The 23,667-nt window shown below is 43.0% G+C and overlaps 1 protein-coding gene across 1 annotated transcript in view; it reads right to left on the reverse strand.

Annotated features, from left to right (window-relative positions):
- Positions 1–1,572: 1,572 nt before the first annotated feature.
- ZNF804A (zinc finger protein 804A) overlaps positions 1,573–23,667 on the reverse strand; it is a 146,398-nt gene continuing 124,303 nt past the window's right edge. The window contains exons 3-4 of the mRNA XM_063162562.1: positions 7,596–7,726; positions 1,573–5,234 (exon numbers count right to left, since the gene is read on the reverse strand). Coding sequence (XP_063018632.1) covers positions 1,982–5,234; positions 7,596–7,726 — 3,384 coding nt within the window. The 3' untranslated portion in view covers positions 1,573–1,981. The remainder of the gene's footprint in view (positions 5,235–7,595; positions 7,727–23,667) is intronic.

The raw sequence follows: 23,667 nt of genomic DNA on the forward strand, positions 1-23,667 counted from the left end.
GGGGGGATGCTCCCCGCTCCCACTCCCTGCTGCAGCCTCAGGTGGGGGATCCGGGCACTCTCCAGAACCTGGCTGCTCATCTGCTCTTCCTTGGCAACTTTTTGCTTTTTAACACATAGATTAGCCCTTTGTGACCGCACAACATGGGAAGATCACCTCCCTTGAGCAGGTGACTCTGTAATCACAGTGGCAAGATGTTGTTTGCCACAGTTTTGATGTGATATTATACTAAAACTTGCAATATCCGTACAGGTAAGTTCTCGCAATATCCAAACATGTAAGTTCTTGCAATATCCATACAGGTAAGTCCTAATGCTATCGATGCAGAAAATAAGATCCAGATATATATGTTGTAAGATATAGCATTACTTTATGCCTTTAGCTATTAATATGCAATGTCTATTAATAATGCTTAAAATTCACTATTCTTTCAGCTCGACTTTATATGATTTTTATTAGAGTATATAAAAAGGTGAAAAGAAGTAATTAATGGGGAGAGCCTACCTACCTTTCCTTCTGGAGGGCCTACTTCTAGCACTAACCTTCATGCTGCAAATCCTTGGCTTCACTCACATGATAACACTTCATTTTAACTCAAAGGGATGGCTCTACCTCAGAATGACTTCTGCTTTTATTCTGGACCGTCGCAGGCATGGCTCTGATACACCTCATGCTAAAAGCAAATGAGGAGATTGCACCAGCTAGAGCTGGGTGAGGTCTGACAGCAATGAAAAGGCTGCAGAGGTAGGGAGAAGTCTCTGAAACACAATTAGAAACAATGGCAGTACATTATTACTTCAATTAATCTCTACTCTGTGGTATTCTATTTGCTTTAGTGAAATGCTGCTGGAAGAAGGTGGGGGGGGGGAGTGAGGTAAGAATTTGTATCAAACCCTGGTGGGTTTCCTGATGTCCCCTTCCTGCTGCTGTGTAAGGATTTGTATCAAACCCTGGTGGGTTTCCTGATGTCCCCTTCCTGCTGCTGTGTAAGGATTTGTATCAAACCCTGGTGGGTTTCCTGATGTCCCCTTCCTGCTGCTGTGTAAGGATTTGTATCAAACCCTGGTGGGTTTCCTGACGTCCCCTTCATGCTGCTGTGTTCTCGCTGCCTTCACACGCTGCCCAGCAGCAAGGACCTCTCTCTGCTGGGTGGAACCAAGGCTCTACCTTTCCACTACAAGCAACATTCCCTCCAAGCCAAGCTGCTGTCAATATTGGCCTTTCTTCCCCTTCCAGCACCAGCATTATGTTTGTTACATTGCCTTGCTGCGGCTTGGTATAGAAGGGATCAGCTCCACCAGTCAGCAGTGTGTGCACATAGTACAAGTGGATAAAATTTGTCACGGTGACATCAAGCTGCTAACACAAACACATCTATTACCCTTTCTCTCTGGCTTGGTGAGACAGCTGCCCTCGAGGTATTGGCCTCTGAGCCTCCCTGATAAATCACTGGCGTGTAGGAAACCTGGTTATCCCAGCATAGCAGGGGCAGAGGATGCTATCCAGCTGCAGGAGGACATGGAAGAACAACATCCATGAGGCTTATAATGAAAGATTTTTGATATGCTTAAGTAGTTAACAAAAATTTATTGCAAGAGATAGTTTGTCACTAGATTTACAGTTTCAGAGAACATAGTACAAAACATAGTGCATCAGCTTTGTCTAAACATTAAATAGGTGCAAATACACAAAGATAAAAAAACGAAAAAGTGAATACTTTACAACATAAGTTATAGAACTATAAATATATTTTATATACATTGTACATATTCTAAGACATGATTTTCACATATATATATATAGTTCGTAAATAATGTCGGACTATTCAGTGCTTTAGTAATAGTGTAGGTCTCAATGTCTCTTGCATCGTTATACTTACAGTAAATGCTTCCCGAGGAGCAAGGGATTTTAACCAGTTTAAGAAACAGCAGTTTGGGTGAAGGCCTTTTTTTTTTTCCTTACTTTCGTTGTTCTGTGTGTCCTAGAAGAGCGGCTGCAGGGGGATGACGGCGGGGTGCGGGGCCAGCAGGGAGGGGAAGCCGGCGGGGTGCGGCAGCGGCGGGAAGGGCAGCGGGGCGGGCGGCAGCACGGCGGGCGGCAGCAGCGGCAGCGGCGGCGGCGCCACCAGCGCGGCCTGGCCTGCCGGGGACACGGCCAGCTGGGCCAAAGGCTGGGCTCGGGACAGGCCCGGCACCTGCGACAGGAACTGCTGGTGCGGCTGCAGCACCTTGAGCACGCCGGCGTGATGCTGCAGCACCGTGTGGTGGATGGTGGTCACCGAGCTGGAGCGCAGCGGCGGCGGTGGCAGCGGCGGCAGGGCTGGTGGGGCCAGGGCGAACTTCACCTTGGCCGACAGCACGTTCTGCGGCACCATCTGCTGAGGAGGGTAGGCCTCCGAGGGGAGCTCCTTGAACTTCTCCGGGCTGTCGGGAGGGAAGAGCAGGGCCTGGTCGGGCAGGGGGAAGGGGGCTATGAGCTGCTCGGTGGTTAGGAAGGTGTGCGTGTTGAGGTGTGCTTCTTTGAATGGCAAGGGAGGGGGGCTGCTGAATATGCCAGGATTGCACTGCAGCCATTCACCGGCCACCTCGCCCATCTTCTCGTGCGGGAGAGAGTCGGCCAGCTCGTAATGGCAAAGATAGGATTTGGGAGGAGTTTGTTCCAAGTGTCTGTTGGGGACGGGAACTTTGTAACGAGCTGGGTTTTCGCGGCTGTTGACGTTTTCCTTTTTCTTTCCCTCTTGGGGAGCACCCTGTTTGACAGCAGCCGCTGGAGCGCTGTGCTGGGGGGCAGCAGGAGCAGCAGAAGCTGTGATGGTGCCATCGGGAAGCGTGGCTGGTGCGCTCTCCGTCACTGAGCACGCCGTCGCTTTATCATCTTCCAACACCTGCGGGTCAGCACTTTCTAAAGGTGCCTTGCTCTCCTCCAGCTCCATTATTTCATCCCTCTCTTTTGCATCATCATCCCTGGGAGCTGCATGAGTTCCCTCTAGATTGTCTTGAGTCGGTAAGTCCCCCAAAATATTTAACGTACAACCGGCGGAATTTTCTTTGGAAGATTCAGAGGTCTCACTTTTTGCGTTCCTGTCGAGGAAAACATGATGGATCCTCGCCTTCCTTTTCCTGCGTTTCCCTTTCGCCTTGTGGTGGGCACCTAAAGCATGTCCTTGCCTTGGGTATTCCTCTGCTGATAATGCCTGTCCACAGGAGCTTTCATCCGAGGAGGAGGAACAGGAATAGGTGTGCTGCCTCCGCTTGCGGTGCGGCTTCTCGGGCTCTTCTGTCAGAACACTGTAACCCCTCTTTGCGGGCTGGCTTTGGCTCGGCCCCTTCTCCTCACTGCACTGTCCCAAACATTTATGCTCTGGGCTACAGCTTGGCCTCCTGATTTTCCATCTGCAGCACGTTTTGGAGTGCCTTAGGCTGTGCCTCCTGGAGCTCAGCTGCCTGGCCTGCCTCCAGGAGCTGCCTTTGCTCTTCCTGTGTGCTCCCTTACAGCCGTGGTGGTGATGGGCGCTGCTTTTTGCACTCCAAAAGTCACACCAGCCTCTGCCCCAGTGAATGTGATCTGAGGCAGACACGACTCTCTTAGGACCATTGTCAATACTGAATTTTGGCTGTGGCTGCTGCACCTCACCTGTGGTCAACCAGATATTTCCTGCATCATGCCTGCACTTCTCTGCGTTATTTTGGAGGTGCTGATATTTATTTTCATCTCTATAAGTAACTTCTTTTTCAGTTACTGGAGACATCTCCATTTCTGCTACTGTTGTGTCTCCACAGTGATGATAATGACAATGGCATAATTTTCTTCTCCTTTTCCGTTTTCTGCTTTTGTGAAGGCATTTTTCATGGCCTTCTTTGATCCAGACTTTGTTGTATTTCTCATCTATCACAGTGTTTTGTCGTGAGGGGTTATGAGATATGTGATACTTTTCTATTTTTCTAATCCTGAATGACTCATCCAAGGACACTTTGTTTTGATTTTTTGCAAGGTCACAATTTCTGAAGAGGGAAACATCACTTAACAGGGGTATTGTATAGTTGCACACATTTTTATTGACTTCTACTTCATAATCACCACACTCTGAAGTAGGTCTTTTTGTAAAATCTGAGACTAAGATATGATCCGATTCAGTTTTACGGTTCAAATGAGGTATGTTTGGTTGATGCTTGGGCTTTTCTTGGCTTTCACTTGCTCTTGATGACTTAAAATCAAAATATAAAGGATTACAGCTATAAGAAATTGATGGGTCTGTAGTTGTATAAATTAACATTTCTGATGGCCACTGAAGAACATTTGATCCATATTTGCTAAGAACAGGAACAAAGGGCTGACAGGGTCTTTTGTATACATCTGGTTTGCTTTTTGGGGCTCCACTATCTTCTTCAGACAGTGCTGGAGCTGCTGCATCAGCCCCCAGAGTTTTTATTTCACTTTCAGTTGCAGGTGCATCCCTGTTCCCATCATTACAGTTTTCCTCTGCAGCATCCTGCAGAGAGGAGCACTCCCCCACCAGTTCCTGCTCAGGAGCTCTGTTTGCCTGCAGCTCTGGGGACAGGGGCAGCACCTGGGCACTGTCTGCAGCCAGGGCCACCCTTTGGTCCCCTAACTCGGGCACACTCACATCCACACCGTGGCCACCCGTGTCTGGGGACACCAGCTGCTTCGAGTGGGGCATGGCAGGAGGCAAGGCTGGGCTCTCCAGCACCCTGCTCCCTTCACTGGACAGCTCCTGAGCTTCAGGAGCCTCTGCTGAGTCCGTGCATTTCTCCAGCAGCAGGTGAGGGCAGCTATGTTTCTCCTCAGGGCACACGGCTATTTCTGCAGCTGCCGAAGGAGACTGAAGGCTGCACGTTCCTGGAACAAACCTACTCCTCCTGCTAAATCCATGCTCCACGGAGGTGTCCTCATTAAACTCATAGAAAACAGCAGCTGAAGACTCCAGTTTGACTGCTGCTTTCTTGGGAAAAGCAAAGGAGAACCCCACTCTGTGTCCCTGAGCTCCTTGAAGCAGCTCCCCGCATTTGTTAGGGTCGGATTGGTGACCACCTGCTTCTCCAGGAGAGGGAGGAATAACAGAAGCGATGTCCTTACAGTTCTGTGCATCGTGCATCAGCGTGCAGCTGAAGTCCTGGCTCTTGGCAGGATCTGTGGCAGCACTTCTGGGCACATCACTGCAGTCATCTCGCACGGTCACCGTGGTGGACTTGAACATAGGGCCGCTCCCAGGAGCACTAGGAAGGAAAATAAAACTTTGGGTCAATAATGTTCAGAAAACTGCTGACAGAAACAAGGTGATTACATCGGCATTTAAGGGAGCTTTTTAAGGAAAGAGGAAGACTCTGTAGTAGAAAAAAATGCCATCTTTTATAATAAAGATCAGTTGGCTAGTAGTAAAAAATAAGATGAGTAAATATTATGCTCCCACCTCCTTCATGTGAAGTTATCAGCTGAAGGACTAATATTCCTACAAAGTAGTTAACTTTACCTAGACACACTGGCTGGCCGAAGAAGAAACTGTCTCCACAAAAACCTTGCTTCTCCTCCCAGCAGACCACCCTGGTTACAACACCATTACTACAGATTGCAGTTTTACATTCCTTCATGCTACAAAATACATTAAAGCAGAGGGTGCTTCATAGAGCTCTTCCCACGTAGCCACCATTCCAGAGACTGCTGCTCTGCCCACAGGCAACCCCCCAGCAGCTCCCATCCTATTTGTGTGCACAGACACAACCATCACCACCCTCAGCAATTTCTTTCATGGAGAAATAAAACTGGGGAGAGGATTTCAGCTGGCAGAAGTAAAGTAAGTGATTCATCCCTCTTGAGAAAAAAATTTATCACTGTCTACTTCTGTTCTTCATTTCATGTCCTCTTCCCATCTGTTCTATTTGACTTAATAGGAAGCAAAGAGAGGAGGAAAAAGTGTTTAAGCTGACAATTTTCCAGGATCCACAGAAGCTGTTCAGCACTAGGAGTAATGGACCTACGTTAAAACCATTTGTTTGTTTGTTTTAGTCAAATCACTCTGTGTTACAGTGCAGAGCAATATTCACTGATGAGTCACTGGTAACACTTTCAAGAGTCATTTAAGACCCCAAGAAGTGCTGAGATGAAGAATAATGTCTTTACCCTGTCAGGTCTAGAAATTAAGGTAGAGGTTTTATGAGAAAGCAATTCCTCATGAGAATTCCTGCCTTGCCCAGTTCTTTATAAATTTGAAATATATATTAAACCCACACAGAAATCCTTTCTTTCACAGAATAAAATGGTGGCTTCTACGAAACCAGCCTAGAAAATGCCAGTTTAAAAAATCCTGTGTGTCTGTCCATGCCACACCTCTAAGGATGCAAAGTGGAAGTAAATAGCAACTGTGAGATAGATAAATTAGGCTCAAATAAAAATTCTTCTTCAGGAACTAGCAAAAGGATATTTTTTTTAAAAAAATCAAATAATACAGAAATAACAAAGCCTTGCAAAATCTGTGCTTCACTAGCATGGAAATAGGAAAATAGCAATTATTCTTTCCTCTTTCTCATGCAATATGCAAAATTCAAGTTTTGGAGCATGTTTAGGGGGAATGATATGTAATACACTCAAGTATAAAACATGAACAGTTGAAACACTCGTGGAGGAGAAAGAGTCTCCACATGAGTTATCACAGGAAGATTAAAAAGTTAGGTTTTGTGTTTCTCCTGTCAAACAGATCCCACAACATTGATGTCACATCCACCTGGCTCATTCAGAATTTGTTTCAGGACACTGCCCGCCATCCAAACTAGGGACAAAGAGAATATTTCTGAACAGGAGCTGCAGCTTGGTTGGACTTCTCTGTTTGTTCATCTTGGGGTGGGGAGGGAAGGCTGAATAAAGAGAAAACATTGCACATGAGCATCTACATTTTTTCTTTCTTTTCTTCTCCAGAGATTACACTGTGACAAGTACATATATCTTCAGTGGCTTATCAATGTCAGAACTGTGTCACATTTTTGAGAATTCAGTCACAACAAGCAAGCTCGACTCGAATTTCAACACCTTGCCTAGATACAATACTAAAAATGCACGAGCAGCAAGGAGTCACTTTTGCAGAGGGAGGTAAACACTCTGCTGAGCAGGGGAAAAAGAAGCATTTACCTTTTAATATAAAAAATCTGGCTATTGAGATCTAAAGCTAGGTTTCTGGATGCTTTCCCAGGCGAGCATTTTGAAAACTAAATCGCAGAGATCTGTTACATCCTAGAGAGACAGACTGTGTTCCTCACCTCATCAATGAAGTAGTGTCAGCCTGCAAATGCATGACCTAGTTCACTCAGCTTTCAACCAAAGTGCCTGGTTTTATGAAATATATATGAAACACATCTTTTTTTTAAACTAAAAATATGTGTCATTTCAGCTCAGCTGAAAAAGCAGTGTTAAACATTCATTCCTGCACACAGTGAGAATCAAACACTGAGCACAGAATGCTTCCAAAACGCCCTAAAAACTCATGTGTGTGGTGTTACAGCCAAGGGGCTCCTGCATCCCACAGCACAAGCAAACAGTGGAGGGCTAATTTAAAAGTATTTTTGCTGTTTGAGCAGCTATGGACTTACCAGGTTCTCTCTTTCCTTAGCTCAGCTAGCTTGTGCAAACGTTGAAGGGCTTTCTCCTGTTTTCTTTCATCTTTTCGTGACTTAGATGCTACATTTCGAGCAAACTCCCTCTGCTTCAGCTCCTTCAGCCTCTGCAAGAAACAGCCACATAAATGCACATAAAAACCCCTGGGATGAGAAACCTTTTCAAGACTCTTACTGGCTGGTAAGTGCCCACAGCATGAATTATTCTGAACCCAACCATTCAGCAGATTTAAGGATTTCAAGGGAATAACCAAAATACCTAGAGGTGCTAGAGACAGGTTAGCCAGGCTAGAGACAGCCTGGAAAATTTTACTGTAGCTTTTGTGATATTATAGATCAGCCTCGGTAGGGTGAGGCAAAGTCCACCCAGAATTTTGTTCATGATTCCTCCCCGAAACATTCCCCACAGATTTTTGAGATTTCAACAAAAAACGAGACCAACTCAGGTATTTTTCTGCAAAGCCTCTAAAAAGCCTGTTGATCCCCAGATGATATTAAATCTGGAATTTTTCTGCCCAAGATGCTGGGCATGGCACTTGTCACTGCTGCTCTGTGGAAGCTCTCCCAGCTCTTCTCTTCAGCTCACCATGGTCCCTCTACCCCTGTTATCACCATGCCAACACCTGCAGAGCTCCTGAGAGCTCCTGTCCTGCCATCCCAGGCATTATTAGAGAAAAAATCTTAAGGAAAAGAGTTTGCAAAACCCTGTCAGCAGCGTCCTCCTGCTCCTTCTCAACTCTTTTCATTTCACCCCTTTTGTGAATTTTTCTCTCCCCTATTCACAGAAAAACACCTCACACATACCAGCTGGCTCTAGGTGACACATGGCTTAGTTCTAGGTGGTTCTGCAAGGGGCAGGCAGTTGGATTCCATGATCCTTATGGGGCCAACCTGTCACAGACACATTTTCTGAAAAATCTTTTCCTTAAGATTTTTCTCCAGAGAAGCTGAGGTGCCTCAGGAACAAAATGTAAACAATGATTATCTGCTGCTGTGGAATGCAACAGGTGCATCTGGGATTGGTCTCCTAGAGTTGTTTCTAATTAACGGCCAATCACAGTCAGCTGGCTTGGACTCTGACCGAGTGAGATGCAAACCTTTTTTATCATTCTTTCTTTTTCTATTCTTAGCAAGCTTTCTGATGAAATCCTTTCTTCTATTCTTATAGAATAGTTTTAATATAATATAAACCATAAAATAATAAATCAAGTCTTCTAAAACACAGAGTCAGATCCTCTTCCCTCATCCCAAGACCCCTGTGAACACAGTCACACCAACCCATAAGGATCATCCATATCTTGAGATATTCTAGGAGTCAGTCACATACTGAATTAGTCTTTGCCATTTTGGGTGGTGCTAACATTACTTGGGCAGTCCATTCAATGCCAAGAATAAATATGGAGAAACATGTAGAGAAAAGAAACTTGCAGAAAAAATGACTGCCACTCTCTATGTTCAAGTTTTGTATTCTTTTCCAAATGCCTGGATATCCTTGATAGATAGAGAAAAATAACCTGAAACATAATCACATCTTCCACCATTTATATTTTCTAAATATCAAAATTTGCTACTGATAAAAATTTGTTTTTATTGTCCTAATACAGTGTAAGGTTGTAAGTACACTCAAAACTAGATATATTGCATCTGTTTTTCCCAGAAAAAGAATACTTGAAGCGTGGAGCATCTTTGTTGTACATATCTTACCCTTGTGCTCCCCTGTTTTCCTAGACAGCATGATTCTGACCCTGCCTCCCACCAGCCACTCATGAAACCTCAAGTGCTTCATTTCATAGGAAACTTTTGAGTACTCAAAACACAAGAGAAGAGATGAAATTTGCTCCTTCCCCTCCTCACCTCCAGCCCTTGGCACTTAAAGAGAGGATTTAATTGCATTTTGAGGAGCTCAATATTTTTTCAGGGTTTTTTTTTCCTCTCCAGTGCTAAAGAAAGAAGTGAGAAGTAAGGGAACAAAAGGAAGATAATAGGGCACTGTCTCACATGCTTGAAAAGGAGAAGCTGAGGTGTATACAAATCCATAATCACCTCCCAGCTGCAGTACTTTTCTGTAATTACTGGGATGATTATAATTACTGATTTGAGTCTGACCAGATTCTGAACCCTTTAGTCTCACTGCTAAGTTAGCAGCACTCCATGCCTGCTCTCAGTTTTAAAGAAATTAAATTGTTCTCCTTGGATGGCTGCAAGTAGGTGTGGCACAAGTTTTGTGTTCTCAGCCTTTGCCTGCTCTTCTCTTCTGGATGAGATAAGCTCATACTTTACCATATTAATTAATAAATTGATTGCTGCTTGAATATTGGCCTAGTCAAGCTTCTTATTTATAACACGGAGAACCAAGAGCTCCCCTTCTGCCAGACCTCCTGATAGCTACACCCTCCCTTTTCCTGCACAGAAAACTGCTCCTTGGGCTTTGTTTCTTTTCTTCTCACAACTGGTACCTCAGCCCTTCATGGAGTGCTTTAACAATAGGCAACAATTATACCTTGGCAACTCCTGAGGTGTTTATTCATGTCTAAGTGGAATTCCTCCTAGTTCTAAATCACGAGACATGCACCTGGTGTTTAAAAAAAATGCTATTTCCTTTAAATAAAAGATCACCTAAATTAGTAACTGCATCCCCTCCATTTTTTCTTTTTTTGATACTGTAGCAATTTCGTTCTCTTAGCCATGTGATGAACTATCATCACCTGCATTCCCTTACTGCACTCAGACATGCTCAGGATTGCTGGCACTGCATTTTTGCTGCCCTTAGTTGGGCAAAACAGTTGGTTTCACTAAAATTTTGCAAATGAAAATGAGGTATCACCCAATCATACCATTAGTCCATGCATTCTTACCATCAGAGGGACCCCCCTGAAGTTGTTCAAAGTAAATAGCAGCAACAGAAAAACAAGTGTGACTTGTTCCTATAAACCACCTTTTCCTTATAATTTTTCTGCCTTTGCATGTGGCAGAGCAGTTCACTAATGCTAACTTCAATAGCAGTTTAATGCCTGTTATGCTTGGATTTTTCCATGGATCAGTAGGCCAATAATTAACAGCCAGGGATTCTGCATTGAATTCCCTCCTGCCTTTTCCCCTGCTTACAAAGCAGCTCAAAAACGTGTGTGAGCCAGCCAGCAGAGTTCAACCAGCAGTGCCCAATGAATAATTAAATGACACGTCTCCAGGAGACCTCAATGCCTTCATCATTATCCTGATCCTGTGCATTGCCACGATGGAGGCGCAGAGCACGGAGCCCTCGGCTTGCCAATGACTCTGCCCAGCCTGAAGGGATGGGAAGCCTGACCCTGATTCTCCAGCCTTGTAATGTGCTCCTGCAGTTGGATTATTCTAGCAAATCTAGCTGTAACACAGGGCCCGAAGCAGAATTATTCCGGCTATTTCTAAAAGGCTCAGCCAGGTATCTTAGCGCACACCCGTGCTGAGCTGAGGCTCCTCAGCCCAGATGGAAAGCAAGAATTTTACAGAATCCTGTGCTGTACCTGTGCATGGATCAAACTATCCATGAGGTGTCCACAGGAGCTCCAAATGCAGGTGTGGCTGCACTTCTCAAGGAGGACAAGTGTAAGAAAAATCAAGGGAATCCTAAGATCAAGGGATTTCCAACAGGACCCCACTCCTGGTCCCTTCACTTCATCCATGTCTTCTCCGTTTACCACTTTGAACACTTCATTTCAGCACACTGCTTTTCAAAAAAGTTTCCTAATTCTGGATTTCCTAATTATGGGTTTCCTAATTTTCCTTTTAATTTTATAATAGAGAAACCACAAGCCAAGATTCTGCTGCCAAAGCCAGGTGCCTGAAAATCCTACCCTGGATCAAGTCCTCTCAAAACCAAAGACCCATGGCATTAAAAGCACTTTTTATATCATTATTACAAGCCTTATGCCCCCCTAAAAACTGGCTATTGGCTTTTTTAAAATTTAAACTCAAGATTTAAACACTTGCAGCAATAGCCCTTTAAACTAATGAACCTACAAAATGCAGAGAAAGGCATTAATTAATAAATAGACCCAGGACAGCAAAAGCACATAAAGGCTGAATAGAGAAACGCAATGTACATTAATATTAGGGCATTAAGGTGATAAAATGAAGGGGAAGAAAAAACCCCAGACTTTTTTATATATATATAAGAAATATATATATAATAATTTTATAACTTTGAACATATAACTTAACATTGTCGGAACTGACTCTGAATAAAGGCAGTGAGATTTTTAACCAAAAAAAAGTTAATGAGACTGAAGGGGAAGTCATAGCAAGCATCAGGATTGATACAGGCGCTCTCTGTGGTGCTAGTATCTCACAGCAAAAACAGCCATCCCACCAGCACAGAGGCACCATCTAAGGACTGCTTATTCACACAGGCTCTCATAAACCACCCTTGCAAAGCTTATCCAGGAACAACTTTAACGGGGTTAAGAACCAATGGGAACAGTTTTTATAATAGCAGGAGTCAGAAAGATGTCTGTCAGGGGATTTTAGGGCAGTGCAGTTCAGATATTATTATGCTAATTCACATTTGACCTTAGATTAACAATTAAATTATGCGGACTTTTACAATGCTGAAAATACGTAGCCATAAATTCATTTTCTGATCAATGGAAGTATAAAATTACAGAATTTAACAGCCATGACATCAAATTTTGATGCTTTACTGCCTTCTCACTTTATCAGGAAAAATGACTGCATCCCCAGCAGTCACTAAATCATTAATTTATGTGGGTTTAGCTCTTAAAAATAACTCATCAAAATAAAAGGCCAAGCCCCCTCCTTCTCCACCTGCCCAGCCAGCAACAGGCTGGGATCACAAAGACGTGGGATATTCACTGCTGCTTGTGTATCCCAAGTCCAGTAGGAGCTTCCCCAGGCCCTGTCCTTTCTATAGCTCCATCTGTACCCTAAAAGGAGCTGGAACTCCACTGCAGCTCCTTCCTGCCCTTCAAAAATTTCCTAATTACTTAAACATGGGTTGGGAGTTCAGCAGTGTGCTGGAAGTGAGACAAAATTGGCATTTGGATTTATTAAAAGAAAAAAAATCTCTCCCCTCTCAATCTGTACATGGTACAAAACATACATTTCATAAAGATTTTTTTTTTTTGCTTGTATTCAATTTGTGTTTTTAAAAAAAACTCTGTGATATGCAATGAGTATTAATGAGTGTTGTTTAGCTTCCAATGATGATTCTAGAAGCTGTGTATGTTTCCCTGTAAACCCCTCCTAGCTGAGATGGGATGCTGCTGCTTCATGGGAATTGTGGTGTGGCAAACAGAGTGACAAGAACTCATCAGATAAACACTTGTCACACCAAACCAGATTAGTGTCTCTCACAAAGAGGATCGAGCTTAATCAATTATAAATAATAACTGACTACAACACAGCTCATGTAACACCTGTAAACGCACAAATGGGGAACGAAATATGCCATTTAAAGCAGAAAACATTGCTTACTAAGATGCAAAATGCACATATTTTCCTTCTGCCTTCAGTGCTTTGTGAGAGCATATATATATATAGACACATATATGAGAGCATATGTGAGAGAACATAAATATAAATATAAATATAGATATAAATATAGATATAAGTATATGTATTTTACTGTTCTGCAGCTGCAGACCCCTTCACACAGCACAACAGGGCAGCATCTCCCTTGTGTTCTGGTCTTCAATTCTACATACTTTTCATAGCAATATATTTATTATTAGTAGTATTAGAATTAGTATATTCTCCTGTTGTAAAGAATAGAGGAAAAAATTCAAGCTCCAAGAAAACAATACTAGAATACCCAAACAATTTACCCCGTTAGTGCTGCAGGCCTTCCCTACACAAGGCACATTATTTCCATAGAAAGGAGAAATGAAAAAGAAGCAAGCTAAGAAAGAAATTAATGGACTTTTTTCCTTCTTTGTCATGCTGCCACCATGGAATTAATGGCTGTGATGGGTTCCTGAAAGAGACAAGGGGGTGTTTTTAGCAGTTCTCCATGTGGAGTTGCTGATAAGAGCAAGGGGAAGTCTCCTGCCAGGGGGTGGCACCAGGAGATGTCACCACGAGGGGCTGGGGCACCTCCAGCCCTGCAGAAATTCCAGAATTAAACGTGGAAAGCCCCATTTACCTGACCCTGTCTCCACTCCTTCCCAAACACCATTTGTAGGATTTCTGTGCAGGAGTCACCTTCTCACACTATCAGTGTAAGGACCGCTCACTTTGCTTTTCAGAGGCCTTTTTAAAATAAAATTAATCTATTGCTGGCTTAGTAATGACTGTCAGTTTGTCCCAAGTTAGCAGCTGATTCTGCCTGCCTCTGCCTCTTTGCATCTCATGTTGAGCTGAAAAACTTAAAACTTTTCCTAAATACCAAGAACCCCACAACTTTGCAACAGAACCCCATTGTAAATGATGATATGATAAGCCCTCCAGATGGCAACAAATAACATGCAGGCTGCGAATAATCCTTTTCCCCTCATATTTCAACAACCATTCCTTCCTGATGGTCTTTTAATATTAGAAGAAATCTAACACACACATGGTTGTACGCAGGATTTAAAAACAGCAAGTCCTTGGAGCCCAAAAGGTTGATTCAGTAGATTGAAACTGCTCTTTTTCTAGCAAAAAGATGTCATGAGCATCATCCCAGACTGGGGATGAATTCAGAGGGAAGGAAGGTTGGTGTTGCTTTACTCATCCATCATGGGCCTGATGAGAAAATGAGATTCTTCATGACTCAGAAGATTTTTCACTGACTTCAAATGAATTGACGTGATGCAAATTTTCTCAAACTACTCCAAGTTGCTCATGAGCACACTTGTAGGATACACAGTAGTACACTTTGTTGTGCAGTCTGCAAAAGAGAACTGTTGAGACAGCTCTTCCATTTAAAACCTACCAATATATATAAAATTCATGCATTATGTTATACAACTGAAAATGCATATTGATCCTTTCTAATTTTCTAATATAAAGACAGAAATAAAATTTTCATGAAACATAATTAGGTTGTGAGATTACACACTTGTGTTGAAGCATCTTGTAGAGTGTCTCAAGTTAGATTTTCCTACCTAACTTTATGTGGAAAAAATAAATTACTCTTGAGCTTAAAATGAAAAGCAAAACCTAATGAAAACATTACTGCTTCAGAATCATGGGGAAAATCAGAACATTAAATATTTTTCACAGTTGCACCTGTAAGATACATGAAAGCTAGTTATCCTTGATGAATATCTCACTAATTACTCCTGATTATGTAACTGCAAAAGACGTACAAGGGAGCAATAGAAGGAAAAATAAATTTCTTCGCTCTTTTTCTTTTCTCTCTCAAATTATCTGCCAGAAACAAACACATACTTCATTATGGGATGATTAATGCTCTCCCCAGCACAAGGAGCCTCCCTTGGTTTGACACCCTTCTGGTGCCTGTGCCTTGCTGCTCCTCTCCAGCATCCCCTGCTGCAGGATGCAGATAGCGCTCTGACGAATTAAAGGTTATGAAGCATAAATTAACACCTCTGCTTCTTTTGTTTTAACATAACTGTGCTTTTCTGAAGTTGACTTAATGGCTGCAGTGTTGCCATTGTGCAAAAACATTGTTTTAAGCCTGCAGAACTGCTGAGCCTTGCACACTGAATATTTCACTGTGATAGCTCCCGACCACGTGTGTAACAGCAGCCTGGGCTTACTGCAAGCTGCAGGGTATTTTTTTGTTAGCTTCAGCAGAAATCAGCTGAATATTCCATAAATATTAAGGACACACAAAGGAAACAACACAGAAGTACAGAATTAGCATCTCACCTATCAAAATAATTTTACCAGATAATGAAAAGAGCATGAAGCTGACAAAGTCTTTCTACATCTGGAAAGTGGTTACAGAGTCTGTGGTTTAAAAGTATTTATTTTAATAATTTTAGGCCTTATTATACTTCTCTTGAAGTCAGTGGGGAAACTCCTGCTGAGCTCATGGGGAGAAGAGGTTTCAAATTCACCATGAAAGCTTCCAGCAACACTTAAGAAAGATCAGTCACAAAGATTAAATACAAGATTGGTACACACCATTTCTTTAAGGGTCACTTCCCCAGTTACCTCCCCTTCCCCTGCCATTTAGGGGAATTCTAATAAAAAACAAACAAAAAAACCAAACTAAAATCACATGAAATGTTGTAAATCCTGACAAGAGATGTTCATTCCCAGCGCTGTTAGAGAAAAGGGCTTCACTCCACCTCTCCCCAGGTGGCTGCAAGTGTGAGGTGCCCTGAGCAGCCACAGCTCCTCTTCAGCTGTGCAGGGACAAACCAGCATGGACCATTTCAGACATCAGGTGCCATTCCCACGTTCCACCATCCCAATGATCTGGTAAAATGATCCACCACTATTCCTTTCACTCCAGCAGCAAAGTTTATGCATCCAGAATAATCTTTCTGAGCGCTGCATATCCAATCTTTTCTAATTTGACTTGACTGCAACAAAAATATTGATTCAAGGAACCACTGCTTCAAGATATCTTCCTGATATCTCATTCACCAGTCACTGAATGAGAAATAATGATTTGTACTTTTTTTTTTTTCTGGCCGGTTACAATGTTCTATGCATAAATACTGACAGCTCCGCAACATTTCTTCTCAAGTCTATCCAGGGAGCTCTAAGCTAACGCAAAAAATCCCTGTCTGATCAGCATTCATATTCCATAAACCATTTCACAGGAGCAGCCACTTCTTCACCAACAAGTCCTCTCAGAGGAAGGTCACCTCTACACCTCTTTGGAGAGGGAAAATTGGATTTCCCTTTAGAATGGCTCTGCAGTGGGATTAGGTTACAAAATGGATACTCCCATCAGCACGCAAGATTGGATGGCTCAGCTGCTAAAGCTGCTTTTTTGCTCATTTTGGAGCAGCCACTCTGCTGTTTTCTGCATGAATAATGCACTTGGCACCTCTGAGTTCTTTGAGACTCCATCCAACAGCTCTTCACTGCAGTGCCCTCCAGCACCTAGCAGTGTCCACTGGCATTTATCAGCTTTGCAGAGCGCTCACTGTGTCTGCAGCACTGAAATTCAGGATCCTGCTGCCATCCTGACTCTTACTCCATTCCTGGCTGCAGGAGGACACAATACCCTTTCCACAAGCAAATTAAAAATGGACAGCAGACATTTTCAGTCTGTGTTTTCTAGTTTCAGACTCTTTGGTCACTGACTGCCACAGAGACTGAAATGAACCTACCAAACCTTAAATCTTTCTAATCTCCACAATGTGCACAGTGACCAAAAAATGAGGAATTAATATTTACAGTTAGGTCTTCTAAAGGTTATTTCCCACAACCCTTGAAGGATACACTGATAACTGATGGGCTGAAGGAGACACATGAATTCCCCCAAAGTGAGCTCTTTATTTCAGTTCTTTATGTCAGAGCTAAATCACAATCCCTTTATCAGACCAATTTTATGTTGGATCACTGAGCCATTCAAAGCCTGTGCTCACAAATTGCTCCTCAGCCGCAGCAGCAGGATCTGGTCCTTGCCACCATTATCCTAGGACCATGACAAACTTCCTCAAAGAACATAAATCTGGCCAATGGAAAGTGAGACAAGAATGAACCTTTGCAAATTTTGACACATCTCAGCCATGGCAAAGTGGCACAGAGAAAACCTTAGTTATCCTTAAGCCAACCTGTAATACCATACACACAGAGCCCTTGGAGGGAAACGATTACAGAAAAAAAGATTACAGATTACAGAAAAAAAATCTTAAATTTAAAGTCTGCATCTTGCAAGGCAAGATCAATTAATGTCAGGATTTTATATGTTTGCAGTTTCAGTGATGCAGATGAAGTGTGTTGGAAAGCAACTCTGTAAAAACACCACTAACATTACCATGAAAAAAAATATTAAGAAAAAGGTGTTGGGCCAGCAAGTCTGTATTTATGTGTGTCTTTTACTGCCCCAGTGCTTCTGCAGAGTGAAATGCTAGCAACTGCAGAGCAGGGATGTGTGCACCACCACGCTATGTTAATAAAGTGCTCCTTTAATTATCAGTAAAGCACAGCTTGGAGGCTGCTGGGGGAAAGCAGGGCTGTAACAGCCTGTGACAGAGACTCCCAAAAGGACCAGCACAAGTTCACAGCAGGGGCCTTGAGTGTGGAAGGAATGGGATGGCAGCAGGGTCCCAGAGCTATAAACAACTCACTAATGCTACACTGCGGCTTGCTACAGGAATGCAAGCTTAAAATATGGATAAAAGTGAGTTCAGGGATAAAAAGGAAATGAAGCCATGGTGAGGCCACACGCAGAGTGCTCTGTCCATTTCTGGGCTCCTCAGACAAGTCAGACATGGAGCTCCTGGAGCAGGTCCAGTGCAGGGTGACAGACACGATGGAGGGACTGGAGCATCTCTCCTGAGGTGAGGCTGAGGGACCTGAGGCTGCTCAACCAGACCTGTGCCACATTGTCTGGCATGACCCTGCCTGGGCAGGGAGGTTGGACCAGACGGACCCACTGTGCTCCTCTCCAACCTGACCCAGTCTGGGATTCGGTGAAAAAGCCTCCAACATAAGTAAAAATTATGATATATAGCAAATTTTACTTTCAGGCAATTATCATGAAGCAGTGGATATATATCAACTAAGTGGAGCATGTATTCGTGCAAGTAAACACATAAAAATGTCCCCAAATAGACCTGAGTGAGGAGAAAGAAAGCAACAACATTAGCTTCACCTTCTTCCTGGCACAGAGGGGACCAACACCACACTCCCCCACATGAAGAACTCACATTGCTGACAACTTGTAATGACACCTCCCTTTTCTTCTTCAGGAGGACCATTAACACCAGAAAAGAATCAGGCACTAGAGAGCTTATTATATCTGTATCATTATCAGCAATGAGCCCTTATAATTAGATGATCTGGACTCTAAGTGCCTGTATGATCGTAAGTGGCCTAATAATAATTCTTTCTGTGAGGCTGTTAGGACTTTTGTTGAAGCTAAACTATCACATCCCTGGCTCTGCGTGCTGGGGGTGTTTCTTTCACCCCCATAAGTGCAGGAGGTTTTTGGTTGGGTACCCCAGCCTTGAGGAACACAGGGCAGAGCTGATGATGGCTACAGCAGGTCCAGCTTTCTGTTTCGACACAACCCAGAAGGAATTAATTGCAAAATTTCTCTACCTCAGTCAGATATGAACCTATCAGGAGATAATTTGCCCTTGATTAAGAATCACCAGGAAATTAAGAAAAACAATAATTAACTAATAACGTAAAGCTCATTACCCAACAGAAACGTGCCCAAATCGCAGTCCTAAAGGCAGAAAGCAATTCCTAAGGAAAACTGGCATTAACCTGTTCTTTCTTCTCTTTGCAACAATGACAGCAAGGATAGAAATCCATCCACTTGCATGATACAGGCTCCAATTTGCAAGGAAGACAGCACAGGGCACTACCTACAGCTCTGAAGTCTGAAACCTGAACTGCCTCAAGCTCAAGGTTTGATGAAAAGAAGAAAAAATAGCCCATAAAAAGCCATCTATCTGGCACACATAAATAACAGGGGCAATTAACTAGGTGGACCTTCTGTACATCTCAGCAGAAGACAGATTTAAACTGTCTATACTCCATGTGAAGGTATTTCTGGATAAAGCATTGCCACAGAAAACTGAAAATAAGAGCAGAAGCTTTATCATCTCAAGGTAAACGCAACTGTATGTTTACAAAAGTTTAAAAAGTGCCTCCCTCTCCTTCCCTGCAGCAAACTCAAAGAAACAAAGTACTCAGCAAGTGAGAACCATCGATGAGAGCTGTGAAACCCTTGCCCTCTCTTCCTGCAAAGACAAGGGAAGGAAAAGATAGAATCTTATTGTAAGAACTCCCAGCCCTGCAAACAAACCTCTCACCATCCTCAAGCACCACTGCTACAGCACTCCACAGTTAGTAAGTATTTACAGACCCAGATTCTCTGCTTTTGCACAAGATTTTACACTCTTGAATTGAAACAGGTGTTTTTGCTGTCTTTAATTTAGCAGGAGCACCCTGAGTGAGTGACCTCCCTATTTTCCTGGCGGATTCAGAAAAGTCGTTGTATTTTTATTTTTGTCATCTGCGCAATCTTTTTCTTTATTGAAAGTTTTATGGGCATTTTTAGCAAAGAACAGAGGAAAGCCTTTTCACAAATTTAGGTTAAAATTTCTTTATGTAGTTCATTTCCTACAAATAGCTATAGAAACACAGAGGCAAATCATGACATTTCCTTCTATCCTACCAAAACTTTGGCTGTTTTCTCCACAGGTTAGTTATCTCCCATAGAAATGCAGATGTTTTAGATACCTGTTCCCAGTCTTCACAACATCCCTTAAAGTAGGCTGGGCTCAAATTCTTACTTCTGCCTTAACATTGCCACATTCCTGCTTCAAGATTTTTTATCAAAATGCTGCAGTGCCTCTGGGCTGGGATAGGAAAAGAAAACAACAAAAAACCAGAAAGACACTTGTTTTTTTCTTCCACATACTCTCCCTTTTTTTTGCAAAATTGCCACAGATGATGCTTAGGAAAGCTTTACAAAGGCAGCACTTTTTTCTCTCCACACATTTTGGATTTATTGTTGGAATTCTCTCTCTCTCTCAATGCCACCAAAGTGACTCATCCTTCATGAAAGTCTTGAATCCATTCATCAAAATGTCATCCCCCAAAACTGTTTCTTGCCTGCTTGTTCAGGATGCCACTGCACAGTCACAGAGAGACTCAAAAAAGGCTCAGGGAATTCAAGTTACCAAGCTTGGACAGCTCCTGATCAGAATTATAGACTAGCTCTAACACAAATATACACACAGTAAAATGCCCTCCAGTTAGAGCAAAAAGCACAATTCAGCAGAATTTAAGTCAGATTTGCGATCTCTTAGAATGGGCTGCAATCCCCCTGGCCCCTTTCATGTTGTCCTGCCTTAACACAGGCACAGAGATCAGCAAAGTCATAGACCACTCCCAGAATAAGGCAGGAAAACAGCTCAGTCTCATCACTCCAAATATTTCTTCTTTCAGGGTCATTTCCCATTTCACCACTCTGCAAAAGCAGCACCAGAGCCTGGTTTGTCCTGCAAAACCTGCACCTGGAATTGGTAGGAGTTTCCCAAATTTTGAGGAAGCAGGTCCCCAGGTGAGCTGCTGGCACACACCTAGAGCTCAATTGTTGATCCCACTGCCCAAATTTGTATTAAAGGAAATAACTTGCAGGAAAATCACCGCAGATGGAACTAAAGTAATAGATACTTAGTTTTAATAAATTGGGTAAAGTTCTGCAGTGTTTTCTTTTATCACAAAGTCTTATTAATGTATAACACTTTGCTGCATAAATTGAATGGAGTTATGCCTTGAACCTACACCTTCCACTGAGGTTTCAGCACTTTTTCCCCCTCTAAAATTTAAGAAGGATAATCAGATACTGGGTAACATTTCCTTTGTGAAGAAAAAACATCTTTTATATCCACACAAAATATAAGGACTGCTCAAGTAATTTTTGCGTAATTTAAAGTACCTCTTGTGTGGCAGACATCTTTTATGAAAAATCCTTTCCTTAGGATTTTTCCTCCTGAGAAGCTGAGAGGCCTCAGGAACAAAATTGATTGAGTAAACATTGATTATCTGCTGCTGTGGAATGCAACAGGTGCATCTGTGATTGGTCTCATGTGCTTGTTTCTAATTAATGGCCAATCACAGTCAGCTGGCTCGGACAGAGTCTGAACCACAGACCTTTGTTATCATTCTTTCCTATTCTATTCTTAGCCAGCCTTCTGATGAAACCTTTTCTTCTATTCTTTTACTATCGTTTTAATGTAATATATATTATAAAATAATAAATCAAGCCTTGTGAATCATGGAGTCAGGGATGTTTCCTGGAGTCAGGAAACATCTCTTCCCTCATTCCAAGAACCCCTGTGAACACAGTCACACCTCTCGCACTAAAATATCAGTATTTAGCAGTGTTAAATAATCAAGCTTTCATCCAATCAGTAAAGAAGGTGAAGTTTTGATGAACAAAGTCCCTGAAAACCTAGATTGGGATCTTTGTCTCCCCAGCAGAGATTCAGAGCCTCCCCTGGGACAGCACACACACACTCAGCTGCTCCTGACAGCAGCACGAGGTGAGTCTATTCATCAAACTCACACACACTGCAGCAGTGAGAGTCCCCAGCAGCTCTCCCTCCTGAAACCAGAAAAAGCAGGCAATCAGGAAAAAGCAGGAGTCTGATCCAATCCCAGGCAGCAGCCTCACACCCTTGCAAGCAGATGCATTAGCAGAGCCGTGACTTGCTGTCTTCTTTCAAAATATGTTGTGGAACAAATCTCGAGTGCCTACAAGGAGGGCACATCACTCTGATGCTGCAAACTCTGCTCTGCCTGGGGCAGTATCACCGACAATAAATCATCCTGCTGGAATTCCTGCTGACCTCCAAGACACCAGCTGGTGCCCTGTGCTCAGCACATCTGCAATCTGTGACCTGATTCCTGCTCAGTGCCACTGCCTCCCCCACTTACAGCCTGGAAGAATTCTCCAGCCAGTGACACATTACAGAAGAGCCTAATGACTCTGTTCTCCAGCAGCAAACAGGATGTAACATTCAGAAAAAACTCAGTCATGATACTTTTTATATCCATTCACATGTAAAATAGTTGATCCTTCCTCTCTTGTGCAGCTCCTCAGCTATTTCTGATCTGTCATAATGGCCCTCTGAATTGGGTTTGTGATGGGAAAGTCTTTCATTTGTCAACCTTAATACTGAAATTAATGGGAGAACCTGGGGTAAAAGTAATATTTTCTAAGAACTGGTGTTCCTAAGAACTGGTGTTTCTGGACCTGGCAATTTGGGAAGCCAGAGTTGGCAGCTTGGTTTTGCAGGCTCAGCCCAACAAGAATATGAAAAGTAAGTTCTAATTACTACTGATTTTCATAGTTTTGCCTTTCACTCTTGAGGATCCTAAACATAGATAAATTATCAATTATACCTTCTTAGCACAGTCAAGGGATTGAAGAGCAAGAGTTTATAGGCCTCTCTCAGTTACTGTGATTGTAACTTCACCATTTTCCAGGGCATGAGGAGAAAAAATTTCATTCTAGAGCATGTTAGAGAAGTCATCAGAAGAACAAAACCCTCCATCAAAACACATCAGACTGTCCCAAATAATATTCTGCTACTACACTTTCAGCCAATGGAAGGAAAAGCATCGCCTTTACCTTGTGTTCTCATCAACGTGATGTGATTAGTGCTGTTCGTCTGCTGACACGTAACCCAAACGCACAAACCAGTGATTTCTGGTGGCTCCAGGACTCCAACACAAACAGTAGTATTTTTTCCTTACCCAAAGCCTGTAATTCCAATAACAATCAATTCTGCAGTGTTGCAGTGGGGGGCTTTATTCTTGTCCAGGCACCGGGGCTGAGGAGCACACGTACTATCCATGGAACACGACTGCTCTGGGCTCAGGCAGTGGCAGCTCTCTGACAGTGCACACCAATTACACCAAACAGTCAGAAAGGGAAGAGAAAAAGCCACTGCCACCAGCTGAAGCTGCAGGGGGGATTCATGTAAGGTGATCTAAATACCTGCCTGGATTTCGGCCAGTGCACAGCTGGAGCTTCAGCCCTCCCTCCTCTGCAAGCAGCCTGGGAACTGCAATTACCATGATGGTCAAGGTCTCAGGTTTATATCTCTGAGGCAGCAACTCCATCAGCACAATTATACTGCTCCAGTGCCAGCTCCAAGGAAAATGTGCCACCAGTCTCAGCACCACCATGTCCTGGAGCACATAAATGTTAATTAGCAGCCTTTTTTTAGAAATTATGAGATGCTCTAGTCCTGCACAGTGTGAGATTTGATGAGATTAGCACACTGGGTGGTACAGCTAATAAATCAGTTTACTGTACAACCTCATTTCTTTAATGAAGAGCAAATACCTGAGCCTCAGTAAAGCAAGAGTCCCAGGTGTACACTTGCTAAGCAAAGTGCTGGATTTAATTTTTTTTTGCATTCCTCCAGAACAGGGAGCACTGACCTAC

The sequence above is a fragment of the Melospiza melodia genome, chromosome 8 (genome assembly GCF_035770615.1).
Source record: "Melospiza melodia melodia isolate bMelMel2 chromosome 8, bMelMel2.pri, whole genome shotgun sequence".
In the NCBI taxonomy this organism is placed as follows: domain Eukaryota; kingdom Metazoa; phylum Chordata; class Aves; order Passeriformes; family Passerellidae; genus Melospiza; species Melospiza melodia.